A 21,393-nucleotide genomic window follows, 5' to 3' on the forward strand; every position below is an offset into this window, starting at 1 on the left:
TTGGTGTATTGTTTCAGCACTGGACTGGGGTGGACCACGAAGGGAATGGTTTGAGTTGACCTGTAAAGCTCTCTTTGACACAAGCAATGGTCTGTTCATGCAGTTCAGTGACAATAACCAGGGGCTGGTGAGTATACATTTCACTTTAAATTTTCTGTAGTAAGATTTAATTTCAGCTTGTAATAAATTATCATTTATCAAGCCCCAAGAAAATAATATTTGCTTCTGAACAAACTGATATTTTAAATGTGACCAGTAGGGAAGGTGGGCGGGGTGAGGCTGGATGATGCATTGAGTAAAAATCCTGTCCTTTCACCATTGATTTGTTAGATATTGGTGTGAAAGCCTCTCTTTGCTGGCTGTAAGAACCATACATGAAGTGAGTTCAAAGCAACCTCCCTCATTCAGAGGCTGACAATTTGGTAATAATTAATGTTAAACTGAATTTTGTGCTTCAGAACTAGGGGAGATTACTTATCTGGTCATTTATCTCATTGCTGTTTGTGGGAACTTCCTTGCATGGAGAAATGCAGGTGTCAGCTGTGGCTCAGTCGTAGCACTCTGCCTCTGAGTCAGAAGGTAGCGAATTCAAGCAGCATTCAGGACTTGTGCACATAATCTCGGCTGACACTCCAGTGCAGTACTGAGGGAGCTCTGCACTGTTGGAGGTCTTGTCTTCTGGAGTAGATGTTAAACACAGGACCTCTCGGGTGGATGTAAAAGATCCCGTGGCACTATTTGTGGAAAAGGTGAGGAGCTCTCCAGTTGTCCTGGGCAATATTTATCCCTCAACCAACATCGCTAAAATAACTTAATCTGATCATGTATCACATTCCTGTCTGTGTACAAACTGGCTGCCATGTTTCCCTAAAACATTGATTACCCTGCAACATTGGCTATGAGGCACTTTGCGATGTCTTGAGGTTGTGAAAGGCGCTATAAGCTTATTCTTTTTTCTTTGCTGCAGTAGGAAGTCACAACTTGTGACAACTTTGTACATGTGGGCTGCTACTGATTATATGCTATATTGTTGAAAGTATCTTTGCATTGTATAACATGTATTTTCTTAGTGACTAAGGGTATTAAAGTTATTGCTTTCTTTGGCTGTTCAGGTGCACCCAAACCCAGAACGATCACCTCATCTCCGACCAAAGTTGTATGAGTTTGCAGGGAAAGTTGTTGGGAAGTGCTTATATGAATCTTCTCTGGGTGGGGCTTACAAACAGCTGGTTTGTGCACGCTTTACCCGTTCATTCTTGGCACAAATTATTGGACTCCGGATGCACTATAAGGTAATGAGGGTTTATTGATTAAAGCGTTCATAGTGGCTTTGGAATACATATGACCTTTCATCAGAACTAGAAGATGTTCGAGATGAACCGTTTTTTTTAATGAAGAAAGGTCATTGAGCTGAAACTTTAACTCTGTTTCTCCTCAGATTCTCGCTGACCTGCTGAGTGTTTTCTGGTATTTCCTGTCTATATTTCATATTTCCAGCATCTGCAGTATTTTGCTTTTGTTTTAGAATACATATGGTTGTATAAAGATCCGCATAATTTCAGGTCGATCCCTGACAAAGAACGTGTATTGGCCGAGCAATGACTTGTGAAATGGCACAGGGTCGCAATTGGTTTCCTTTCTTTCTTTTCTTTCTCTTCTTTCTCTTCCTTTACCACCCCCCCCCATCAAGCCAACAAAACTCGGGCCTGATTCGTGTTTGCAAGGCTAGCTTTTTGGTTCTGGCTCTGTGCTCTAGACGGATTCTCTTTCTCTCCATCCGCCTTCCCCAGGCCTACATTGTTATCAGATTCTACTGAAGCAAGTGGTTGCCTCCAGGGATGGAGCTACAGACTATTCAGAAAGTGAAACTTCAGATGAAAGCTGCTAGAACAAGAGGGGAACCTAATGAGTAAATGCTTTTCATCAGTGGTACTTGAGTGTAATCTTGCATTTCTGCTTAAAAACGTTATCTAGAGTCCATGACAGTTGAATATGTAATCTGTTGGAAACCACTTTGATGGGTTGGAAGCAAGTTTCCTGCTACAAGCCTTCATTTATTGCTTTGCACTCTGCATTTGATCTAAATTGTCCATTAGCTTCAGATTAGATCTTGACACAGATTATAAATGTAGGCCTGTGTTCACGTTAACACGAAAGGAAAGTAAGTCTTAAATGTGTCCTTTTTTTGCATTAGTGTCAGTGACCCAAATGGGGAAAAGATAACATTTTCCACTGTTTGTATCTTTACTGTTTTGCCAAGCACCAAAATGTTGGCCTATGCGATTGCAGCTTACAAATCATCTCTGTCTTACCGCATCTGCTTGCAGTATTTTGCAACGGATGATCCAGAATTCTACAAGAGTAAAGTATGTTACATCTTGAAGAATGATGTGAGTGAAATGGACCTTGTGTTTGCTGAGGAAAAATATAACCAGTCGGGACATCTGGAGAAGGTAGAGTTGTTCAATAAATTTACTTGATAGTCAATGTCTGAAATGATGTCTAATGTTGTCATCTTGCTGCCGAATGAAAACCATCCAGCATTATTTACTCTTGAAGATCTCTATCAGGTCACCCCTCAACCATCTCATAACTTCTCAAGTCCCTCTTCATAACCAACCCATCATTCCCGGTAACATCCTAATGGATCTACGCTGCACCTTTTCCAAGTTTTATATCCTTTTATAACCAGAGGGCAAAGATTTAAGATGATCAGTAAAAGAACCAGAGGCGTCACGAAGAAACATTGTTTTACACACCGAGTTATGATGACCTGGACTTCACTGCCTGAAAGGGTGGTGGAAGCAGATTCAATAATAACTTTCAAAAGGTAATTGGGAAAAATACAAGGAGTTGGGACTAGGTTGGATAGCTCTACCAAAGAGCCGACACAGGCGTGATGGGTCAAATGGCCTCCTTCTGTGCTCCATCATTCAATGATTCTTATAATGGGCTTCCAAAAACTGTACATAATACTCCAACTGCAGCCTAAGGCCATGCACAAGTTCAATATTACCACACTGTTTTATATTCTATGTCTCTAGATATAAAACCAAGGATCTCTTGTTATCAGGTACGGTAGCATACTGGTTATGTTACTGGAGTAGTAATCCCTGGACTAATGATCTGGGGACATGAGTTCGAATCCCACCATGGCAGCTGGGGGAATTTAAATTCAGTTAATTTAAAAAAATCTGGAATAGAATATAAACTACAGGATTGTCGTAAAAACCCAGTTGGTTCGCCAATGTCCTTTTAGGGAAGGAAATTTGCCACTCTTATGTGGTCTGGCATATATGTGATTCTGGAGCCACAGCAATGTGGTTGACAATGTTCTGAAATGGTCTAGCAAGTCATTCAGTTGTATAAGGCGGCTCACCACCACTTTTTCAAGGGCAATTAGAAATGAGCAATAAATGCTGGCCTTGCCAGCGATGCCCACATCACATGAATGAATAACTGTTTTAAAAAAAATAACTGTCCTTGTGCTGCCAACTTCTGATGACATGAATATTTACGTGCCATTGTGCTTCTTTCCTTCACTTGACATTAGCATTTCAGGTATAAATATTTTCTCCCTTAATTCTAAAATGTATAGCTTTACATGTCTCTGCATTGAATTGCATCGGCCTGTCTTGCAGTCTTTTGCAGTCTGTGTCACACATGCTCTTCCCTCCCCCAACAATTTGGTGTCATCAGCAAATTTTGATATTGCTCCTTCAGTTCCTAAGTATGTATATATTAAGTGAAAGCAGTGCCTAACGTAGATACCCGTGGTACACCACTTGACCTATTTTTCCAGCCTGAGAAACTTCCCTTTATCCCTATGTTACTAATGTCTACAAAAATCTTTCATATTTCTCTTGTACTCCCTCTTATCCTTATAATTCCCCTTTTATAGTTTGCCTATATTTAATCATCGTATTTGTCCTGACTCTTATTTTTTATGTATAATCTAAACAATCCCAACCTTTGTATGATACGCTCCTTTATTTCCTTAACTGGAATGCACGTGATTTTAATGCTTTCCAGCTTCTGTTTCAATATCTGTCATTGCACAGCTACAGTTCTACTTGCCAATTTTTGCTTCCATTTAATCTGAGCAAAGTCGCTTTTTTGTCTTGCTATAATTTTTTTTTTCCAAACCAATTATCCTTATCCTTTTCTTTTTCCTTTTCTATTCTTACACTAAACCTAAATAATTAAAAAAGTTCCCTTATTTTTAGGTCATCTACATGCGTTGCTTCATTACCCAGAACAAGTCACATTGTGCTTCCTTCCATATTAGAGGAGCAGCATGTTACCTCTTTAATGTGCCCGTTCCTTTATTTGTTAGACGATGGCACTGATAGTAATACTAAGATTACTACATTTGCTATACAGGTGCAACGTCCCGAATCTGGAACTCCGAAAACCGTAATTGCCCAAAAACTGGACATTTTGTGCATGGAGTTGTCCGGAATTATTGTCTGAAAACTGGACATTTTTGAGGCAAACCCCCAAATCCGGCACGGATTCGGTCGAGAATTCCGGATTTCAAACTATTGATTTTCTTGTCTGAAATCCGGAAAACCCCAAAACCGGCATGGATTCAGTCCCGAGGATTCCGGATTTCAGATGTTGTACCTGTACTGTATTTTAATCAACCCCTTAACTCCTGAAACACTCTCTTTGTAGAATGTGAATCCTGTTATTCCCTACATTGAGGGTTCTGATCTGAATCTCAACATCTGGCTGATTTCCCCCTCCCTCTCCCAGTGCTTTGCACCTGCTCCTTATCCTGGAGGTCACACGCCATTCCGGAATCGCTAACTCTGAATGTATGAATGAGAAAACTTCCACATCTACTTTCTTGGGTCACCACTTTGAGAGTGTTTATTTTGTACTCTTTCAGGTTATAGAGTTGATAACTGGAGGTGCACAGATACCAGTAACCAACGACAACAAGATCTTTTACCTGAACATGCTTGCACAATACCGACTGGCCAATCAGGTGCGGCAGGAAATGGAGTGTTTTCTTAAAGGTATGATATCGCACCGAGTCAGCAGCGATGGAAAAAATGAAGTGGATGCATTGTCTTTGTTGGTGGAGTCCTCTATAATTGGTCTGTCTAGCTTTCATAATAGGAAGTGCTGCCTCCTCCATCCTGGCCATATTGTTCTCCCAGGTGCAGTGCCTAACGTGAAAGCCTCATGAATGCTAGATACTCCATCTGACACTAAATCATATGTCCCAAAGAGGAGAAGGAACTCTGAAAGCGGGTGAGAAAAGTAATTGCTGCCATGGACTGTGGAGGGATGCAAGTTCAAATCACTCCCCTCACTTCTGAACTAGCCACATTGCGAAGGGAGATGGTAAGCAGAGGTTAAAGACACTTTCATGTCTGGGTAATATGACACCTCCTAGCTGCAAGGCCATTGAAAGTGATTTGGGAGCAAGGTGCATGCTCAGTCTGCAAGCACTAGGCCAAACAGACAAAGAAAAGTGAAATAAAAATACAGAAGGGGCAAACAAACTTGCGTTTGTTATACCTTTCTTGTCTTCAGGACGTCTCGAAGTGCTTCCCAACTAATTCATTACCTTTGAAGTGATGTCACTGTCTAAAAAAGGCAATAAGAATTAAAGGAACTTTTTCTAAATGATACCTTCACATATTTTTCTGTTTCATGCAGGTTTGAATGAGTTAATTCCAGAAAATCTCTTGGCTATATTTGATGAAAATGAGTTGGAGGTATGAAGTGGCTCATTCAATATTGTTGTGACTCTTGTCTTTTGACTGATATTTTGACAAATTTGTCTTAATAAGATATGTATTTGCACTTGCACTGTACACTCAACAATTGAAGAGAAGTTGTAAGATTTATGTGAGAAAGATGCTACGTAATTTACATAAATAACTGCAGCACTGTTATCTGATGCATGCTATGATTGTGATGATTTTTGTGCACCTACCCCTGCCCAAATGTACAACATGAAGCAGAGTACTGGCACAATATAGACTATTTATTCAACTGTGAAATTGTGACATTGCTAAGATTTTTCAAGAACTGGGTGCAGTTGGCCAGCATGTTGTCTTTTCATCTCTGCAACACGGATTCCAATCTAGAATGATCTGACATTCCCATGTGAAATTCATTTGGGAAAGTCTTAATTCAGTTCTCAATGGACAAGAGCCCATAGCACAAAGTGCACATAATTTGGCACTGTTATTCAGCAAACAAGGATGGCTGGTGTGGGAGATGGAAATATCAAGTTGATGCAGTCGGAATGCCTCGTGTGAGGTTGGGGATTTGAGATGATGGTTAGAATATGAGAGCTTCACCTAGAGTGTAGCCAGGCTATACTAGACCTGGGAGTGCTTGATGTTGAAACTCCTGAAGTGATTCATGCTGGGATATAGTACCACAGGCAGCAGCTGTCTGTGAGTGGTCATTCTTTAAGTGCGAACATGAGCATTGTTGGTGGACTGTTTGCCACAGAAGACATCACAAGTGACTCCAACCCTTTCTGACGCATTGTATCACATGCCCCTGTTCAAGCATGGGTTGCTGGCTGCCAACCAGGACTTCAATAAAAACTTTATAATGTTCCCTTTAACTTTTTTTGTACTTTAAGGGGCTGCGTGGTCCATTCAAAATAATGCACATGCGTGATTTTCCCTATTTAAAAGCTGGTGAGCCAGCTGCTTGGGAGTTAGAGTGCTGCGCAGCCGCACAACTTAAAGGGATCATTGATGCTAGCGTTCAAATTGTTCTGAGAAAGTTTGGCTTCAGAGGAACATATTTGAAGTAACCGCCAGTTAGCTGATTTGGAATACGTACGGCTGTTTTTTAATAGCTTACAGTGTGTGTCATGATGGAGGACTGTTGCACTGTCTCAACTTGCTGCGGGTGGTGTGGCACATACTATGGACCACGGATAATCGGAGTTGCCTTTATGCTCTTGAGACTTGTCCATGATGCCCATATCCATTACTCCCTTATATTACCTCTGTAAAACAATTTGAGTTCATGGGGCAGACATTTTGTTTGTGTGCTGTGTTTCACCCACCTCCTTCCTCCACTTTTCTCTCTTTCCTCTCCCTTCCTCGGCTGAAGGCAGTGATTACTGCCGGGATATTTTTCCTTGGGTGCTGGCGTACATCTAGCACCTCAGCCAAATGGCTGTTCATTATGATGTGTCGGCTGTGGTTCCAGTGGTATCGACAATTCTCCAGTACTCTGCCGAAAGTCACTCTCCATATGTGATCCTAATTATGAGCATTGGCTGTTTGACTCCAAAGGACATCGACCAAGTCAGATCCTGTCTTCACCACAAACACCTAAAGCATGAGCTGGTACTAACAATGTCTGCTTACAGGCTGAGTGCAGTATTGCAACAGTACAGTACTGTACAATACATGCAGCATAGGAGATTTAAAGCCGACGCACTTGGTGGATGAGCCTGTCTGATATTGTTTTGTTTCACCCGATGCCGACAGACCAGGATCAGCACAGACGAGGGTTGAACTTGGAACCTTACTGGTCTGAATGGCTCAGCATTGGGGCACGACCATTTGTTCAACCGGTGAAATGTTGTGTTTTTAATGCTATTGTTTCTGATTTTTTAACTCTGGAGATTGTGAAGCAAACTTCAGGCAGTAATCTCTTTGTACCACTAGATGGCACTAATGCTCCGAAAACACGAGCTGGTACTAACAATGTATGCTTACAGGCTGAGTGCAGTATTGCAACAGTGCAGTACTGTACAATATATCCAGCGTAGGAGATTTAAAGCTCACGCACTTGGTGGATGAGTAAAGCTACCATTCTGTGACCAAGAGGTATGGATAGCTGCCTGCTGCCAAGTTTCTACCTATGGCACTGTTTAAGAACTGTATGCGAGTGGCTGCCCTGGATTGATGACTTTCTCTTTCTCCTACTGTGGGAGCATCAGACAGGAATTTATCGGTCGTGCGCGTCATTATGCGTGAAGGTCCATACCTTGCTACTTAGTGTGACACTGCACTAAATGTATATACAATGTATATACAATACCTTGATGCAGTGAAGGGTCTTCGAATATTGACTTTCACAAGAGAGAGAGCATACTCTTTTGTTTCTCCTTCTCTCTCTACTTCTCTCGGACAGTTCTAAAAAAGTGTGTATATATGATATAGATATGTATATTTTTGTTAAAAGCTAAGTTCAGTCTTCTTGCTTGCTGTTGTTTTACATAGGGTAAACGGCACAGAAACAGGCCATTTGGCCCAACTAGTCCATGCCGGCGTTTATGCTCTACTCGAGCCTCCTCCTGTTTTTCCTCATCTAACTCTTATCAGCATAACCCTCTATCCCGTTCTCCCTTATATGCTTGTCTAGCCTCCCTTTCTTTTCATTTTCCCAACCTTTTTCTGCCTGCTCTTCAAAAATCCCAGGAGTGTGAATAGATCTGTCTTCACTGTTTCTCAGATTATCCCCGAGTTTGCAACTTGCAGCATCTCCATTTCTCACTCATATATGTGTTAAAAGCCTGTGCTTACCCCCAATGCGACACTGAGATCCGACCGTTAAACGCTGGAAATGTGTAATGGGTGCCTAACGGTCTCGGAAAGAGACAGACAGTGTGACACCTGAAACATTAGCATTTCGTTCTCTTTTGTGTCTTTCTAGCTTTTCTCAGATTTTCAGTACCTCTGTATTCACAATTTTCCTTTTTGTCATTGAATTCTGACAGTTCTTTCATCAGGTATTTCTTCCAACCAGTGGCCTTTGAAGCTGTCCCCTTGATGTACATGCACCATCTGTATAATATATTACAAACCTTACAATTCCACACACTTCCTGCCAACTTTTTCAATTATAAATTCCTATGCCTACAATTGTAAACTTGTAATTCTTTAATTATACCCTCCTACCAGTCTTTCCCCTATTGCTTCCTGACTGATAGCCTCCCCCTCCTGTATCGCACTCTCCAATACTGGGACTGTGAGTAATATTGTGGTAGCAATGTTGCAGCAGATCTCCAAGTATTTTTGCGAGATAAAATGAATGTGTTGACTGTGCTTTGCTGCTCTTAATTGTATTTTTTTAAGCAAGTTGATAAAAGTTTGTGCTCTGAACTCTGCCCTCCAGCTGTTGATGTGTGGGACCGGCAACATCAACGTACCTGATTTCAAGACCCATGCTGTCATTGTTGGAGGGTCCTGGCACTTCCGAGAGAAGGTAAGCCCAAAGTAGTGACAGGTGATGTGGAGCTGTAACAATAGGGTTGGTGCAGCTCGGGGCTCTGTGTATTACAGACAGACAATGAATTATAATGTAAAACACCAACTGCTTGAAGTACACAGCCCCGGGGGGGAGGGGGGGGGGAGAAAAAAAGTTTGGTTAATGCTTGGGCTGTACACCCTTTGTCAGAATAGATTTTAATCGCTTCTCTTTAGAACATCATAAATAGAAGCAGGAGTAGGCCATTTGGCCCCTCGAGCATGCTCCGCTATTCAATAAGATCATGACTGATCTGATCTGATGGACTCAGCTCCGCTTCTCTGCCCGCTCCCCATAACCCTTTACTTCCTTATCACTCAAAAATCTGTATCTCCGCCTTAAATATATTCAATGACCCAGCCTCCACAGCTCTCTAGGGCAGAGAATTCCACAGATTTACAACCCTCTGAGAAAACATTTCTCCTCTTCTCAGTTTTAAATGGGCATCCCCTTATTCTAAGACTATGCCCTCTAGTTTTAGTTTTCTCTATGAGTGGAAATATCCTCTCTGCATCCACCTTGTCAAGCCCCCTCATTATCTTATGTTTCAATAAGATCACCTCTCATTCTTCTGAATTCCAATGTGTATAGGCCCAACTTACTCAACCTATCCTCATAAGTCAACCCTCTCATCTTCGGAATCAACCGAGTGTACCTTCTCTGAGCAGCCTCCAATGCAAGTATAGCCTTCCTTAAATACGGAGACCAAAACTGTACGCAGTACTCCAGGTGTGGCCTCACCTGTACTCTGGTCCTGCTACAACTGTACATTGTGGTGCAACTCAGCCTCTACAGATCTTTATTATATCAATCAATTTAGTCTGAAATAGTACAGGCCTTGCATTTGTGTATGGGGCGGGAGGGATAGGTCCGAATGCCATTGTGTGGAATGATGATTTGGATACTATTAAGAAATAACCATTTCAGATGTCTCCTTCCCCAACCAGGAACTGCAGCCAAATTAGTGACTGACATCGAATAGTTGTAGTGATAAGCTTGTCAGAATTCTTAAATCTGTGCCCCCCTCCCCCCACCTCTCTCTCACCCTCACCCACAGGTAATGAAGTGGTTCTGGACAGTGGTGTCCAGTTTCACCCAGGAAGAGCTTGCTCGGTTGTTGCAGTTCACGACGGGCTCCTCCCAGCTGCCTCCAGGAGGATTTGTGGCGATGTGCCCATCTTTTCAGATCATCGCAGCACCTACGCACAGTTCCTTGCCCACAGCTCACACTTGGTAAGTAGTTCAGCGGAAAGGGATACAAGTCGGGGTGCAGTTGTGGGTACAGGTATATGGCACTTACCCACTGGCATTTCGGGAGAAAAGCGCATGTTCAAAATGCTGCCGAGAATGGCACCAAATACACTTTTCTCCCCTCGTGCAGCTATCGCATCTGAAGAAGTTAGGAAACACTAACGCAAAGTGTAGTGGAAGTGCGGAACTCCCTCCCGCCAAAAGCAGTGGATGCTATCTCAATTAATAATTTTAATCTGAGATAGATAGATTTTTGCCAGATAAGGGTATTAATGGATATGGAGCCAAGGTGGGTGGAGGGGGTTAGGATACAGATTGGATGGTGGAACGGGCTCGAGGGGCTGAATGGGCTACTCCTGCTCCTAGGTATACATGTTAGCGGGACCTCTCAGATGAACAGGAGTTCCCACATACAGTACACTGATGTGAAATCTCCTTTTCAATAGCAGAAACATTTGGGAAGCAGCTGAAGAGAGAGGGACCGCGGCATTCCCGACAACACTTGGCAGGTGTGTTCATGGGGGGGGGGGGGGGTCCACTAGCAACGCCACTGGAGGTGGGAGAGAGTGTTGCTGGAAGTGGGTGGAGAGAGAGGATCCTTCATTTACAGTAGCACTGATGTAGGGGAGGCTCTGAGGGAAGATGGGAAGGGAATGGCCAAGAAAGGGAGATGTGGGGAGAAGCAGGAGATATTTTGAGGAAGGAGAGTGCCATTAAAAGAATGAAATAAATTCTACTGCAAAATCCTCTACAATGCACCTAATGGAGTGTCAAAAATAGAAATATTTTCTGAGACTGTTTTCCTCCTCCCTCGCTTCCCCCCCCCCTCACTACTTGTACAGACACAATGGCTGGAATTTTCCCCACGTAGGCGGGTTGGGGGCGGAGGGCCTCTGAGGCGGGCGGGTGGCCAGGTTTCCCGTAGGCCCTGCCGACTTTAACAGCAGGGTCTGATTTGAATGTGAGGCCTCGCATTCCTACTCGCAGCCAACCAGCCAGCTTGAGAGGCTGGCCGGCTGTGGGCGGGTAGGCCTCAGAAGCGAGGGGCCGTCTGGTGGAGGATTGGCAATTAGGAAGGGGTCGGGGATTGCAGTGGGGGGGGGGGCGGGTGAGCGGGTGCGAAGAGTGCATTGGCAGGGGTCGGGGATTGACAAGGTGGATGCAGAGAGGATGTTTCCACTGATAGGGGAGACTAAAGGGCATAATCTTAGAATAAGTGGCCGCCCATTTAAAACTGAGATGAGAAGAAATTTCTTCTCTCAGATGATTGTGGATCGATGGAATTCGCTGCCTCAGAGAGCTGTGGAAGCTGGGACATTGAATAAATTTAAGACAGAAATAGACAGTTTCATAAACGGTAAGAGGTTATGGGGAGCAGGCGGGGAAGTGGACCTGATTGGATCAGCCATGATCGTATTAAATGACGGAGCAGGCTAGAGGGGCCATATGGCCAACTCCTCCTCCTATTTCTTCTTATGTTCTTAATTGCGGGATCGTGTTGCGGGGGGGTTGAGCAGGGATCGCGGGGGGTTGGGTTCGGCCAGGCATCAGGGGGATTGGTGTGGGGGCGATCAGAGGATCGGAACTGGCCTCTGCAGGATCATGGCCGGGCCTCCTCATCGTTAGAGGGGGAGGGGGGGGTTAGGCCTGGGAAGGCCTTGTGGGTGGCGTCTCCGATCGCCGGGGGTGGGCTAGTTAGGGACCCTGGATCCTGGAGGTAGGTATAAAGCCACTTGCCTCCTGGATGCCGCAGTCCCTGCCCTCTGTTCAACTGCCGCGTTTCACGAATTGTGTGAAACCCGACACATGCAGTTAAACACAATGGGCAGGGGAAAAATAGGCTTCCCGCCTCATTCCAACTTTTAAATTGAGGTAACGCCCCCTGGGAGCGTGTTAGTCGCCTGCCCCGGTCCCACCTCCAGCAAAATCGAGGCGGGATCAGGTCAGGAATCCCATTTTTAACACTTTCACTGCCCCCACTCTCCAAACCCACCCTTTTTTTTTTTAAAAGAAACTTTTCCAGCCAAATGGTATTGTACTGTTAGCACTGAGGGAATGGTGTCCATACCAAAAGTATAGTTTGTATTGAGAATCGTGGAGGATGGGAGTGATCCACTGTGAATAACCTTTGCACTGACCAATTCTTTTTTACATGCATATCTAGCTTTAACCAGTTGTGCCTTCCTACTTATGATTCCTACGAGGAACTGCACAAAATGCTGAAACTGGCCATTAATGAAGGCAGTGAAGGGTTTGGGATGCTGTAATTGTGAGGCTTTGGGACACATGAAGTGGATCTATCCAGCGCCATGCTGAGACAAACAGCACAGTGCCGCGGGACTACGGGGTTAAGGATTGCGATGGTTTGCCCACATCGACCATACCGCTCTCGAGACTGAAATGGATTGAGCAATGGTAATCACTGCTCTATTCTAACCTGAGCCTTCAATTGCTGGACGATCAGATTGTGAAAGACGATGAGAGATCAGCGAGCTACAGTCAACATTTTCCAAACTCAAACCTGTAATACCAGCAGTACATACAAGTGCTCAGTTCCAAAGTGAAGCGGAGGTTTTCCAGGTTCTGTGATCAGAGTGATCTTTCTGCATTTGTCTGATTTTTACCAGTAGCTTAATCTGGGAGATGCTTTAGAGACTTCATCATCTGATTGGAAGTTTTTCAAGAAGTAGGGAAAAAAAAAGAACATTGTCATTGCTCGCAAGCAACCACCAAACTCCCGACATCAATCTGTTTCTGTAGCACACACAATTCTCAGTCAAACAGCATTTTATGTACACGACTGAAAAAGGACTTGGACTTGGGGACTTCCAGTCTCAAGCCATCGAGAGTTTTGGTGACCTTGTTCTGACCTCTGACCTTGCAAGGTTATCCTATGGTACCAGGCGCTCAGCTGTGAAAGAAGCCAATCGCAATGCCAGGTTCTGTGCCCTGTCTCCCAGATTCTTCAGTTAAATGAACCATAGTGAAGGCTGATGGCCGCCTCCTTGATGAATGACCTTCACAACCAAATTCACAAATCTTCAGATAACTGCACTTTTTCTGCGATTTTATTGCTGCTGATCCGCCTGGGCCGATTCCAGCCAATCACAAGTTCGCAAAAGGGAGATAATTGTTTTGATGTAAGATTTCTTTCAAATATCCAGATGCAATTTTCAGGAGTTCGTTATTAAATAATTAAGGTAATGAAGTGGGAGAAAAATGAATTGATCAATAATGAAGGGGATTAAAATGTTGGAGGACTATATGTCTCCAGTGCATTTTTGTAAATAGAGTACCGTAAAACACTCACTAAAAATCTCCGAGACCTCAAGAGGCAGAAAATAAGCACTGCACCCAATTCTCAATTATATGCTAAATTCTCTCACAAAGGTTATCATTAGGAGCCTTGTGATGAGGACCTCGTTAGAAAGAAGTGATTATTGTACGTGGTTGAGATGGGACTGATGAATGTTGTATCCGGTTGTGGTATATTGCAGATAATTCTAGTGGGAAGTTAGTAAATTATGTTGTGGGTTGTCTAATGTGAACAAAGTGGTGTTTGAAGACAGGTTTCCCTGTAAAACAGGAGACCAGCTGGGCTGCATGGATCGTTTTTTTTATTACAGGGACACCACAAGCTGAAGTAAAGAGGATGGGGGACTGTTTCAGCGAAGAGAACACGTGCTAGATATAGAATCAGCTACAGATAGAACAAAAGTGTTCAAAATAGTGTTTCTTTTTCCCCCACCTATCTCGACCTTTTTCCAAGCCCCCCCACTCGGGTGTCACACATTTATACCAGTAACAAAGAGGTAGGCTGGCTGTGTGTACCGTTAATTTTCCCTCTTCCATTCTCTCTCAAAAAAACATATCCTGCATTCCTCCACACATATCTCAGTATAGATTTGACAACACGGGTCAGAGAGCAAGAAAGGGTGTGACCGGAAACTATCAAAGTATATTTGTAGCTGCCAGAATTTAAAGTAACTTGCTTGCATAATACACGCCTCTAAGAAGAAATGGAAAGAAAGCGTTTGATGAAAGTTTTTTTTAAGTACAAATAAAGACTATTTTTTAAACAGTCTATCACAATTACCTTTGGTATGTTCGAGTAAGGGTCTAGGAGTTCTGGGTTAGGAAAGTCCATAACATATCATTTCACTTTCTGAAGATGGTAAGATGTAAACAATGGGGGATTTTTGCATTTATCAAAATTCCCACCCCAAAAAAACCTTGCACATATTGCTCTCATTCCTCAGTAAGTGACATATATAAATGTGTGTCTGTCTGCCGGTCTGTATCTCAATGTCTGGCGCTCTCTCTCTCTCTCTCTCTCTCTCTTTATCTCTCCAATATAATCTCAGAATCATGTGACAATAACTAAGTGCATTAACAACAACAACAATTTGCATTTCAATAGCACCTTTAATGTAGTAAAACTTCCTGAGGTGCTTCACAGGAGCAATTATCAAACAAAATTTGACACCGAGCCATATAAGGAGATATTAGGACAGGTGACCAAAAGCTTGGCCAAAGAGGTAAGTTTTAAGGAGTGTAGAAAGGTGGAGAGGATTAGATGGAATTTCAGAGCTTAGGGCTTTAGCAGCTGAAGACATGACCACCACTGGCGGAGCGATTAAAATCAGGTATGCTTGGGGTTTAAGTGGGAAATCGATTTCTGGAGCTTGTCCCTGCTGCAAGAAAAGTTCACGCAGTGCTTTGTTGCTGGAATGTGGTGCTTTCCAATCCTGAATAGTTGCTATCCTGGGTTTGGACAGTGCTACTTAATGTCATCAGTTCACAATTTAAAGGGGTTGCATTGCTTAAATGAGCAACAAAATAATTAAATGAGAAGTTGGGCTGTAGCCACCTCTTGATTGGGTGTCAATGCCTCTGCTTATCTAAAGTGTCAGGTATTATCCGGGTGTGTTGGTGAGCGTAAGTACTGATGAGAATTGTTTATTTTTAATAAAATATGCACTTTATGGAGTTAAACGGCATTTTGCTTTCAAAGTATTTTCCCCTATAAAGGTGTCAGCCGTGGCTCAGTGGGTAGCACTCTCCCCTTTGAGTCAGAAGGTTGTGGGTTCAAGTCCCACTCCAGAGACTTGAGCACAAAAGTTTAGGCTGACCCTCCCGTGGCAGTACTGAGGAAGCGCTGCACTGTCGGAGGGGCAGTACTGAGGGAGTGCTGCACTGTCGGAGGGGCAGTACTGAGGGAGTGCTGCACTGTCGGAGGGGCAGTACTGAGGGAGTGCTGCACTGTCGGAGGGGCAGTACTGAGGGAGTGCTGCACTGTCGGAGGGGCAGTACTGAGGGAGTGCTGCACTGTCGGAGGGGCAGTACTGAGGGAGTGCTGCACTGTCGGAGGGGCAGTACTGAGGGAGCGCTGCACTGTCGGAGGGGCAGTACTGAGGGAGCGGCGCACTGTCGGAGGGGCAGTACTGAGGGAGCGTTGCACTGTCGGAGGGGCAGTACTGAGAGCGTTGCACTGTCGGAGGGGCAGTACTGAGGGAGCACCGCACTGTCGGAGGGGCAGTACTGAGGGAGCGCAGCACTGTCGGAGGGGCAGTACTGAGGGAGCGTTGCACTGTCGGAGGGGCAGTACTGAGGGAGCGTTGCACTGTCGGAGGGGCAGTACTGAGGGAGCGTTGCACTGTCGGAGGGGCAGTACTGAGGGAGCACTGCACTGTCGGAGGGGCAGTACTGAGGGAGCGCAGCACTGTCGGAGGGGCAGTACTAAGGGAGCACTGCACTGACGGAGGGGCAGTACTTAGGGAGCGCTGCACTGTCGGACGGGCAGTACTAAGGGAGCGCTACACTGTCGGAGAGGCAGTACTGAGGGAGCGCTGCACTGTCGGAGCTGCCATCTTTCGAATGAGATGTTAAGCCGAGGTCCCATCTGTTCTCTCGAGTGGACGCAAAACATTGAGGAGGGTTGTGTGACACTTTTTCGAAGAAGAGCAAGGTGAGTTCTCCCTGATGTACAGGTTAATATTTTATCCCTCAATCAACATAACAAAGACAGATTATCTGGTCATTATCTCATTGCTGTTTGTGAGAGCTTGCTGTGCGCAAATTGGCTGCCGCGTTTCCCACATTACAACAGTGACTACACTTCAAAAAGCACTTCATTGGCTGTAAAGCGCTTTGGGATGTCCTTTTTTTTATTGTACTGCTTGCCTTTTGTAGATTTTCAGGTTGTTTTTTACAGCTTGACCAGTAGCTGCTAGAAACATTGCAACATTGGCTCTGAAAACTGGAGGAAGTGCTGCCGAGCTGAGCTGGCCGCAGGTGTCCCATCCAGCAGAGCTTCTCCAACCCGACCTGAAGGCACTAGTAAGTTAGAAGTTCACGTGTCTGATTCTGATGTAGGGTTCCATTCTGCACGTGTAATTGTGGAGTTATTATAACTAGTGGTCTGAATTGCAAATTCACTTCTGTGGTGCATTATCCAGAACCCAGAATGGTTTCCAGTAAGTTGCCTAAAAGAAAAAATGTTGTAACCCTGTTTTACTTTGGCGATGGGATTGCAACGGGTTTTGGGAGTTTTTGTGATTTCTGTCCCCCCCCCCCCCCCCCCCCCCCTTGGTGGTTAGTGTAATGAGATAGCTCCATCGAACAGTGCATTCACACTAGAAGATTAACATATAGACATAAAACAGCTTTGGCTTTACACTGATGCTACACCTTCAAGAATCCCTGGCCCAAGATTGCCCAAAATGGAGGAAGCGCATCCAGGAGGGCATTGAGCCCCTTGAGTCTTATCGCTGAGAGCATGCAGAAATCAAGCGCAGGCAGCGGAAGGACTGTGCGGCAAACCAGACTCCCCACCCACCCTTTCCTTCAACCACTGTCTGCCCCACCTGTTACAGAGACTGTCATTCCTATATTGGACTGTACAGCCACCTGAGAACTCACTTTTAGAGTGGAAGCAAGTCTTCCTCGATTTTGAAGGACTGCCTATGATGATGAGACCTTTGAGTATAAATTGCGTGTTGAAGCCGAAATTGACTCCAAAGTGAAGGGAGGGGAACTACTTCCTCCAGGAATCTGACCACCTCCTTCCTCTGGTCTCTGGTTGGTTCCTGACTCTCAACTTAGGCTGCAGGTACAATTATAGCATGAATATTCAGTTTAGGTACAAAACTCAGAAGCGACCTTGCAAAGGTATGAAATCTCTGTTTTCCTGGAACTAAGGGGCAGAAATAGTTAAACAAGGCAGGGAGGCGTTCATAGATCAGGGGTTTCTTTTGCCGCTGAGATACTGTTTTGTGACGAGGAGAAGCAGTGCATTTAATACAGCCACTGTACGGTAAAGCTCACTGTGTGTGTAGTGTGTGTGTGGTCCGTCTCAGTTCATTCCTGCCAACAGATTTTGTCCACTGTCTCTTTTTCTCTTCCTCATCTGTGTTTTTTCAATTCAAAACTTTTTGTTTTAATAGATAAGCCACTTCAAACAGGATTAAACTGCAACGTTCTATGAAAAGGCGAGACTAATCTAAATACAGGTTCCTGCTGAGAAACCAAGCAATGTTTTTTTTTCGTAAACTTTATTTAATGAAGCCATTCATTACCCACCCAAAGAGGCAAACAGCCAAACATTTAATCATTGATAGCCAAGGTATGAATATATTCTGTAAAGAGAAAGATTGTGCACTGATTTACATATTGAAGCAGTTGTACTGCATTTTCTTAACATAACATAACATTTACAAGGAGGTACATTACTGGTTGCGCATATTTGCACAGTCATTCTACATATTTGAGGGTGGACTGAGGGCTGGGGGAGGCAGTGATTGTGTTAGTCAATCACTGATTCATAGATGATATCTTACTGTTTCTGCGGTTGTTATTGGGTCAAGTCTTTTTCTTGTACACCCGAGAGTGCATTGGGGCTGGGGATAGGGTGGAGAGAGAGTGGGAGGGGGGAGAGAGCATGTGGAGAGGGAGCATGGGGGGGAAAGCGAAGTGTTTGGGGGGGAGGGGGGAGATATGTTCTAGTGGTATGAAGAATTGTACGAGGGAGGGTTTTTTCCAATACAAAGAGTCGAGTATCTTTGGAAGAAAGGGTTTATCAAATGCTTTGAGGGAGAATGATGGCAGGAAGCCATTCCAATGCTGTGGGTGAGTATACCGAGGGGGATAATGTGGACAAGTGGGAGGGTTGCAGGAATTAAGAGCAGCGAGTGTGGCAGGGGAAGGATACCCCTTGCTTTTCTGGACTGTCACAGCATTGATATCACGGAGATCTGATGATTGTTTCAGCCATAAGTAGAAAAGAAACTATAGACATTCAGTGTAAGGGAGGGAGGAATAATCACATTGAGGAGAATACTAAACTCTTAACATTTTTATCTATGCACTTATAAAAAAGATCAGCTCCATAGCAGATGCTTTCTAGTTACTGAGCGGAGACATTTATTGCTGTGGAAAGATACTTAGCAGATTTTTCTGACCATTGTAGACATGTTACTGCCAGTTGAAATGTCCAGAGAGGAGGTCCTTTTAAATTGGCAGACTTCAATGGGGATTTTTGTTTTTTTACCCTCTAGTGTTTAAGTTGAAGAGGATCTCTTTTTACTGGCTTATCATTCATTTGGGAAAAAAACCTTTTACGTGCATAGAAACAGTAGCTAGGAGCGTGACATGCCAATAAAATGCTGCATGGGATTTCATTATTGGCATCATTAGTATCAGGGTCACCATGTAAGTGAAAAGTACTTACCCCTGTGTGGATCCCACCGTTATTTGACAGAAAAAGAAACTGCAAGTGCTGAAATAAAACAGAAAGTATTGGAGAGGCACAGCAGGTCTGTCAGCAGATGTAAAAAGGAAATATTTTGGGTATGGATTCTTAGCCCGAACTTCAACTGAAAGATAAATCAGTTCCACTTTCCAGTTCTGACGTGGGACCTACGTCTGAATTGTTAATTTGTCTTTTCTCTTTACAGATGCTAACGGACCGCCTGTGTGCTTTTGCAGTATTTTCTGCTTTTACTTAACATTTCATAGGTTCTGTTTGTTGATGGGCTGTTCCTTGGAGTGTCGGAGTCTTGTGTTTTAATCCATCATATTCATTGCAGGCGTGCTCAGACGACGGGAACATGGAGTGTGTCTGCTGGCCAGCACCTTTGTACCATTTGTCTTTTTAGAAGCAGATTGAGATGAATTGGTTTAATTTCCAGCACATTAATGCTGAGTTGTACTGTAAATAGAATCTGCTTTAATGTATCTTGATTGTTGCAGCACTGAGCACTGGTGAGAGGACATAGTCTGCAGTGGTTTCCTATCCTGTATCATGGGAGCGATTTAACAAATAAAGGCACTGATTTTCATGAAAACCTATTCGATCCCATCCTTATTCCTTTTCCTAATACCGGAGTTATTCGAGGGAACGGTAGCAAAGTGGTTATGTTACTGGAGTAGTACTCCAGAGGCCTGGATTAATGATCCAGAGACGTGAGCTCAAATCCCACCATGGCAGCTGGGCAATTTACATTCAGTTAATTAAATAAATCTGGAATAATAAAAAAAAAAGCTAGTATCAGTAATGTGGCCATGAAACTACCAGATTGTCAAAAAACCCATCTGGTTCACTAATGTCCTTTAGGGAAGGGAATCTGCCGTCCTTCCCTGGTCTGGCCTATATGTAACTCCAGACCCACAGCAATGTGGTTGACTCTTTTGAAATAGCGGCTCACCACCACCTTCTCAAGGGCAAATAGGGATAGGCAATAAATGCTGGCTTTGCAGGTGATGCCCACATCCTATGAACGAGTACATTATTAAAAAAAAAAGTGTCATCTTTTGTCATTCCAGAGCATTAATACAATCGACCTTCACAATATGATATTATGAATTTCACTAGTGGTGGGGTAAGGGTTTGCTAATATAGGGCTGATGCAAATACCTACTTTGGCTGCGAGACTAGTAGCATATCTCCAGTAGGTTATATCAATCAACATGTAGTAAGGAAGTGATCTTGGAGAGTGTAAAGATAAATAAACTAGAGCCCGCACTTTGCTTACACAATGCACTGGATCATGTGTTGTCCACTTCAATGTAAATGTTCTCACCATATCATGAGTGTTGCCAGACTGGGATGGTTTTAATATTGTACCATGTGAATAGTCCAGCTCAACAGTGTTTGGCTGTGAACCGAATGTTATTTATTTGCAAAGGACTGGTACAGATACTTTTATATTTTGAGCGCTGTTTGCAATGCTTGATGGTACAGATACTCTCGATTGATTTTTTTTGAATATTTATACTGTTTCTGATTAAAAGTGGGAGAATGAATGTCGTAGTCATTTCCTTTTTCCATATTTTGAATCTTTTTAGAAATTCAATCTTTTTGGAAATTCAGCTATGAAACAAGAAAGTATTAAGCATTTTATCTCTTATATAAAAGGTTTGAGAGCCTCCACCATCCTCCCAATGTCACATTTTGTGCAGCTGTGATTTGTTGGCATTTTATACAATCTTTAAAAATGTACAAAGAAAGGCAGGTAACTTCTAAATTTTTTCAGCTTTTGAGATAATCAGGAATGGAGCCAAACAACTGTCGTGGCACAGGAACATTTGACAACAGTAATTAACCTCAGAATCTATTTATATCATTTATCCCCACAAGGAGTACATCAGTAGTGTCCTTATAAGGACAGACTAGGCTAGCTGCCAAACACTATGGTGTGCCTTGGACACGAGACTGCCAATGAGCAACACTACAGAAGATCGGCTAGTTTGATTAAAGCGGTGGGAGTGACGGCGGGGGTGAATCTACAGAAAGATGTATATCTGCTGCAGAACCAAGTTACTTACTTTGTTTCATGCACATTTTGTGGCTAACAATATTGACTTTCAGCAATTGAATTCTAGGACAATGGAGCCCTT

The 21,393-nt window shown here is 43.6% G+C and overlaps 1 protein-coding gene across 5 annotated transcripts in view; it reads left to right on the forward strand.

The window, feature by feature from the left end:
• The window catches only part of arel1 (apoptosis resistant E3 ubiquitin protein ligase 1), an 89,333-nt gene extending 73,737 nt beyond the window's left edge, over positions 1-15,596 (forward strand). For 3 of the 5 annotated variants that reach the window (XM_070879581.1, XM_070879580.1, XM_070879583.1), the window contains exons 15-22: positions 18-127; positions 1,113-1,292; positions 2,328-2,453; positions 4,895-5,024; positions 5,674-5,732; positions 9,115-9,204; positions 10,304-10,479; positions 12,662-15,595. In XM_070879581.1, the coding sequence (XP_070735682.1) occupies positions 18-127; positions 1,113-1,292; positions 2,328-2,453; positions 4,895-5,024; positions 5,674-5,732; positions 9,115-9,204; positions 10,304-10,479; positions 12,662-12,764 (974 nt within the window). In that variant the 3' untranslated portion in view covers positions 12,765-15,595. Of the gene's footprint in view, positions 1-17; positions 128-458; positions 750-1,112; positions 1,293-2,327; positions 2,454-4,894; positions 5,025-5,673; positions 5,733-9,114; positions 9,205-10,303; positions 10,480-12,661 lie in introns of those variants that run through there. The other 2 variants (XM_070879582.1, XR_011593151.1) reach the window with 2 other exon arrangements.
• Positions 15,597-21,393: the final 5,797 nt, after the last annotated feature.

Source organism: Pristiophorus japonicus, chromosome 4 (genome assembly GCF_044704955.1).
Source record: "Pristiophorus japonicus isolate sPriJap1 chromosome 4, sPriJap1.hap1, whole genome shotgun sequence".
NCBI classification, from domain to species: Eukaryota; Metazoa; Chordata; class Chondrichthyes; family Pristiophoridae; genus Pristiophorus; species Pristiophorus japonicus.